The sequence below is a fragment of the Gopherus flavomarginatus genome, chromosome 7 (assembly GCF_025201925.1).
Source record: "Gopherus flavomarginatus isolate rGopFla2 chromosome 7, rGopFla2.mat.asm, whole genome shotgun sequence".
Classification (NCBI taxonomy): domain Eukaryota; kingdom Metazoa; phylum Chordata; order Testudines; family Testudinidae; genus Gopherus; species Gopherus flavomarginatus.
Window position 1 is genome coordinate 96688220 of NC_066623.1, and position 6563 is coordinate 96694782.

General features: G+C 47.1%; 1 protein-coding gene across 1 annotated transcript; it reads right to left on the minus strand.

The window, feature by feature from the left end:
- Window positions 1–2067: 2067 nt before the first annotated feature.
- On the minus strand, window positions 2068–5735 carry GADD45A (growth arrest and DNA damage inducible alpha). The gene is made up of 4 exons (XM_050960917.1): window positions 5585–5735; window positions 5335–5436; window positions 4258–4477; window positions 2068–2827 (listed from the first exon to the last, which is right to left on the minus strand). Exons 1-4 carry the CDS (start codon window positions 5626–5628, stop codon window positions 2714–2716), a joined length of 480 nt encoding a protein of 159 aa, XP_050816874.1. The 5' UTR covers window positions 5629–5735; the 3' UTR covers window positions 2068–2713.
- Window positions 5736–6563: the final 828 nt, after the last annotated feature.

Consider the following 6563-nt stretch of genomic DNA (forward strand, 5'->3'; position numbering starts at 1 on the left):
TAAATGCCATGGTAAAGCAGCAAATCAGAATTTAAAGAGACATTGTCAAGTTAAAAATAATGTTTTCCAAAAATTCCTTTCCTTTGTCACTAATGCTATCTTAGAATTATTTACTCTTCACCCTTTCTGGTGTAAATTTGTATCATTTGTGGTTAGAATCACTGTCACATTCTGGTGATCCTGCACTTACGTAATATGTTGGATGCAGACACTGCAGGGGAATGTTTAAACCTGAACTAAAAAACTGTTACTGGCTTTGTTTCAAATAACAAAACGTTTCTATTAAGTCTGGAAAAAAATTAGTAAATGGGGGCCATAATCATTTCCTTTTAACTTTATTATTTGTATCACTGTAGCCATTAGGACTAGTCATGGCACACAACTCTGTTTTGCTAGGTGCTGGAAAGACATGGAACAAAAAGATAGTCCCTGCTCCACAGAACTTACAGTAAAAGTAGAAGACAAGACAACAGATGGGAAGTATAAGGAAACAATGAGACAGTATTCGTTAGCATGACAGGTAGTGGTCTCAGAACACCTGTGGTCTCAATATTGTCAATTTTTGTGTAGGCATTGGGACAAAGGAGAGTTTTGAGGTGAGATTTGAAAGTGGATTATGAGGTAACTTTGCAGATGTTTATAGGGAACTTCTCTGAGGCATGGAGGGAGTATATTCTTTGCTGCAGTAATCAGAAGGGATATTAAGTGGGGCAGGTGAACCCACTGAGGCCTTAATCCTTCAAAAATTTACGCATGTAAATAACTTTAATCCTGGGAGGAGTCCCATTTCTGGGAGTAAAGTAAAGAATGTGTGTAGGGACATTTGCTGGATCAGGGCTCAAGTTTGCAATTAGCTAAAAACAGCTGTCTTATAGTGCAAGCTTCTCACACGCTGAGATAGCAAGTGCATCAAAAAGGTTCTAAAGTTAGGTATCAGATGTTGTCTCCCACCAAAAACTGACCCTAATGGAATATGAACCAGCACATGAAACTTTTGTATTGCATGTAGTATGGCCCTACAATTAGTCTGTGTTTCCCAGAACCATACTAAAATTGGCCATATTCTACTCTGCTTTACCCATAGTGCAAACTCAGTCTGGTCATTGGGGGAACCCACAGGTGTAAATGAGGGCAAAATTTGGTTGGACTCTGTGGATTGCCTGTCAGTCGTCTTTTGCATGCAGTTAATCTGGACACAAGGCTTGCTGCAGAAAGAATGCCATTTGCAAGGTTATATTGGCTGCCTATGTAACCCTCAGGCCATGTGTCTGAAGTAGATGCCCTGCTGTCCAAAGGTCAAGTGTAACTAGGCCTGAAACCAGGTAGAAGCAGCATATAGAGAGAGCATGAGGAGAGTCTTCCCAGGTAGGAATGCTAAAAGACACTCCTTCCAGGGTTTCTGGGCAATGACCCTGGTCAAACATGGATTAGCCTCTAAATTCCTTCTTGGCCTGTAAGGCCTTCTTCGTCAGGTCCTGTACAGCTGGGCTGTAAGGAATATGGGAGTATGTTGATGATGGAGATATTCTAATGGCTAACCCCCCACCCTTTTGTCTCTCTTTGATTTTGGTGGCTGCTTCATACCATCTAAGCATAGATTCCTTGTAACAGAACTGGCAGTGTTTCTCCTAATCTCTCCATCCTGCTAACAGGTGTTGATCCAGCAGGGAAAGTCTTAAGTGGGTTTTGCTGACTCAGTATTACCCTTACAAAGGAGGTAGGAGTTGCTAAGTGGTTCATGGACCAAGACATGAACTGCTTTTCAGCGTAGGAACCTTGGTGTAAAGTTCTCAAAAGCACCTATCTTGTTGACTTTCAATAGGACCTGGGCTCCTAAGTTACTTAAATGCTTTTGAAGTGCTTGAATAATACATAACATGCCCCACTCTCACTTTTTTTTTTTTGGAACCATGATGGGGTTTAGGAATTAAACCTACATTCAGGCTTGGTCCTGTAACTTCTGTGTATATAAAATACCTGTCTGCTAAAATGACCTATAGCTGCAGAATCAGCCCCTAGCATCGCAGGGTATTGAATCTGGCAAGAAAGTAAAAGTTAACACTAGGATTTGAGGTTTTTAAATTTTTATTTCAGTAAAATAAACACCATCCAGTTTCAAACCAATTATATTAATGTAGCTGTTTTAACATTTTATTTTATTAAAAAAAGTGGTGTAGTTGTATACCAGTTGCTTAAGGGTATTCTGGTTCTGAAGTTCATAGCATAAATAAAATCTTCATCAATATCATAAAATAACTTAGTATACCTTAGAATAAAACTTTGAGCATCAACGTCCCAAAATACAATAAATTTGTTAAAAAGTTTTGATTAACCTTTTTGCTCTTTCCTGTTAAAGCTGTTTTAAACCAGAAACTACTAGTTGCACTTTTAAAACTTCAATGTGTTTGGTTCATTTTGAAAGTAACTCAACCATGCAGCTTCTTAAAATCTTCCTGTCTGGTTTTTAATTCCTTTAGTGACACACTTGCTTATAACTTTCTGCACAGGTTCTTTTTTCATTCCCACAACTTTCTGGCTGCAAAGTCAACTTCCTTCAGTCCCACACACCATGTTGTTCAATCTCAGTCTACCCACTTGACATCAGTTGTTTGTAATCCATTCGTCAGGTATAGGGATTTACTTCCTGACCAACTGCTAAAGTATTTCAAAATTTCAGTGCAATTTTGTTCAATTAGTTTTCATCCAAATGCCATCATCGCTCAGGGAGATTAATCACTGGGACCCACTGATCCTTGTAGCGACTTTCCTGGCAAAAGCAAATGAGCTGACTCAGTGCTGGATCCTTCCATTGAGATGCATGGGGATTCTGGGGAAAAAAAAATTGTTCAAAACAAAACCGAATGGTCTTAAATCACTAGTGCAAAAAGACAATGCTACTAACTAACATACAACTAACATCCAAATGCAAAGCTAAGTGGATCCTTGAACTCCAGAGTGTAGTTTGATACAAATAGTCTCCTTAAGTCCTTTAGAAGTTTTGTGAAATCCTATGCTATATACATGACTACATTGCAACAGGGATTCAACATTTAAAAGCTGAGTAAGGGCTTCAGAATTTGGCTGTGGTGGAGGTGTGATCTAGGGGTCAGAGCATTTTAAATACATTCCTATTTTATGTACTGGCATTTTCTTGATGGCTTGAAATTGTTTCATTCTAGTGTTAATGTTGCTGAAAAACACACACAACCATTAATAATCTGGCTTCTTATTTGAAAATACAGGATTATATATGATGGGCTATAACTCCCACTGATTTCAGTGAGTTCCATGAGAGTGTCAGGATATTGTAGAGAAGTGGTAGAAAATAGCTTTAACATTAGACTGCACCTATACTATTGCATCTAAACCTATAACCCACAACAACAAAGCAAACACTTAAGATTCCTTTCATGTTTCTTCTGCAGTATGGGCATAATGGAGATACTGAACAAGTGTTTTGAGGATTACTTTTAGTATAGCGAAAAATATTAAAACAGGAGCTGCATGCATATAAACGTCTTTACTTTTTAAACAAATTTATTGATCCAGTTCCTGCTCTGTCTCTCTAAAGAGCAGATGAATTTCAACTGAGTTAAATTATTTCCCTATTTTTCTCCACAGAAATGTACACAGTAACTTTTGACGATGGGCTAGAGTTAAGAAATTATTCAAGTGTTCAGGTTTGCCAAAACCGTCAATGAACGTTTCTTCCCCCTCTAAAAGCAAATAACCTGTTCTATCTAATCTCTACTCTGAGCCAATCTGTAATAAGGAAAAACAAATAGAGGAGGCTGCTGTAGCAAGGTGACTCATGAGGATCTCTCTGCTGCTAGCAGGATCTTGAACATGCCCATTTGGGGAAAACCTTTATGATCAAATCAGGAACAGCTCTGATGCAATGTCCTTAGTACAGGAAATAACTAAGTAGGGAAAAGGGTATGTCATTCCCCATAGAAAGTTCAAGATAGGCCTGCTCCAAATCTCAGATCCGAGTGCTCCCAGATCTGGAGGTGAGGGCATAAACCCAATTTTGAATTTATAATGGGCAGCACACCAGATTCCAAACTCCATAAAGCTGTGGGTGTGTTCAATATCTTACCAAAATGCATCTCTTAGCTTATCTCTAAAGCAAACCCAACTGTAATCAGGTGAGAAACAGGCCTCGGAGACCCAGCTTAAGCAGCAGAAAGGGAGCTCTGTGCCAGTGAATCTTTTGTGCTCCTGCTACTAGGGAGAAAGGAGGGGATAGTCACTTACTGTGACAAGCACACAGTGCAGGTCTGCAGGCTGCTCAGCTCCCCCACTTGCCCCCAGAAGCAGCAGCTCAGCCAGTCGGCCTGGGTTGCTCACTCGCAGAATGTTAATGTCATTCTCACAGCAGAAAGCCTGGATCAGGGTGAAGTGGATTTGCAAAGCAACATCCCGATCATCCTCATCATCTGCTGCTAGCAAACAAAGCACCACATTATCTGGATCCCTGAAGGATGAAACAATACAACCTGATTAGTCACAGCTAACACACAATTACATATTTAACACAGACACACAGGGATGAAACAGACAATGTCACAGCTTATACATATGCAGAAGCTATTATGCAGGCTGATGGTATGAGTCTGAGCGACAAGCAACCAAATGCACACATATGTTCACAAGGTGAGGCCTGTGTACACACAGTACATACATGTAGTCAATCCAGATGCATCCCTATTTACTAGCTTTACATGCACACAGGTGTACTTCTGGCCCCGCTCTACATGCACACACAGGTGTGCTCCCCCCCGCCGGCCCGGCTGCACACGCACACACACACACACACGTGTGCTCCCCCCCCGCCGGCCCGGCTGCACACACACACACACACAGGTGTGCTCCCCCCCCGCCGGCCCGGCTGCACACGCACACACACACACACAGGTGTGCTCCCCCCCGCCGGCCCGGCTGCACACGCACACACACACACAGGTGTGCTCCCCCCCCGGCCTGGCTGCACACAGGTGTGCTCCCCCCCCCCCCGGCCCGGCTGCACACGCACACGCAGGTGTGTTCCCCCCCCGGCCCGGCTGCACACGCACACGCAGGTGTGCTCCCCCCCCCCCGGCCCGGCTGCACACGCACACGCAGGTGTGCTCCCCCCCCCCCGGCCCGGCTGCACACGCACACGCAGGTGTGCTCGGCCCGGCTGCACACGCACACGCAGGTGTGCTCCCCGCGCACCAGCCGTGTGAGGCGGTTAGCCCCCCCGGCATGCCGCACGGACTGGCAGCAGGCTGTGCCCGGGGATTACCAGATAACAGCAGAAGGCAGCCGGGGGCCTCTGGCCTCCTCACTTACACGTTGAGCAGCTTGGCAGCCTCGTAGACCCCGACGGTGACGCTCCTCTGAGTCAGGGCTTTGCTGAGAACTTCCTCCAGCGCGCTCCCCGGCGTCTCCATCCTGAGAGCAGCAAGAACAAGCCGCGGCTCCTGTCAGCCGCCCCCGGGCAGAGTCCGCGCGGCGCCCGCCCCGGCATCCCCGCGTCCCCCCGGCGGTGCGATCGGCTGACAGGCAGCCCCGCCGCGAGCAGCCCCCCGCCCCGCCGTACCTGCCCATCGCCTGCTGCTCTCCAGCCAGCTCCTCCAGAGTCATAGCGCAGCCGCGGGGGGCGCCGGAGCGTGCCGGCCCTGCCGCGAGCCTCACACGAACTCGCGCCGGCTACACCCGCCAGCAGCGCCGCAGCCTCTGAGGGACAAAGGCGGCCTCGGCCGGGGTTATCCTGCCAACATCCAGCCAACCGTCTCCTTCCTCATTTGCATGCGGGCGCCCCATTGGGCCATGCAAATATGGTTTCGCGGCCCGCTTGCCCCTTTTGCCCGGGCCCCGCCGGTGGAAGGATGGGGCTGGGAAGCCGGGCGCGGGACGACAGCGGGCTCCGCTGCTGCCGATTGGCGGGGCAAACGGGTTGGGAGGCGGGGTCTGCGGTGGCAGGGCGCTGTCGATCATCTCTGCAGCGGGCTGCTTCAGCTGTTTTTCTGGTCGGTGCACATTTCTCCCCCCCTTTGTGTGGGGGAGGGGGCTGCTGGGCAAAGCTGTTGCCAGGGCTTAGCGCTCGCAAAGCGCCAGGACAATAGTAGTTGTTAGTAAGCAGGTTGGAAAAGCCAAGTGTAGCTGCTGGCGTGCAGCACGTTGTCCCTTCCAGCTGCTGTTCACTGAACTGCCTTGTGCTGCGAGGTGCTGCCGGCTGTACAAGGGGGAAGCATTTCAGTAGTGGGGAGTGTGACCTGCCACCCAGATGTCACAGGGCATGGGCAGGGGAAGGACCTGGTTTCTGTATCCGCCTCAGCAGCTGTATGACTTTGGCGTGCATATGGCTCCATTGAGAGAGGTGCTAAGTACCCCCTGCTCACCTTGACTTCCCTGTAGCTGTTGATTTGCAATGGGAGCTGAGGGTGCCCAGTGCACGTTTAAAAAAAAAAATCTGGTTTCTGTGCCTCAGTTTCTCCATCTGAACACTTCAGAGGGGTGTTGTGAGACTTGGTTCATTAATGCTGGTGAAAGCTGTATGAGGACCTCAGATGGAAGGT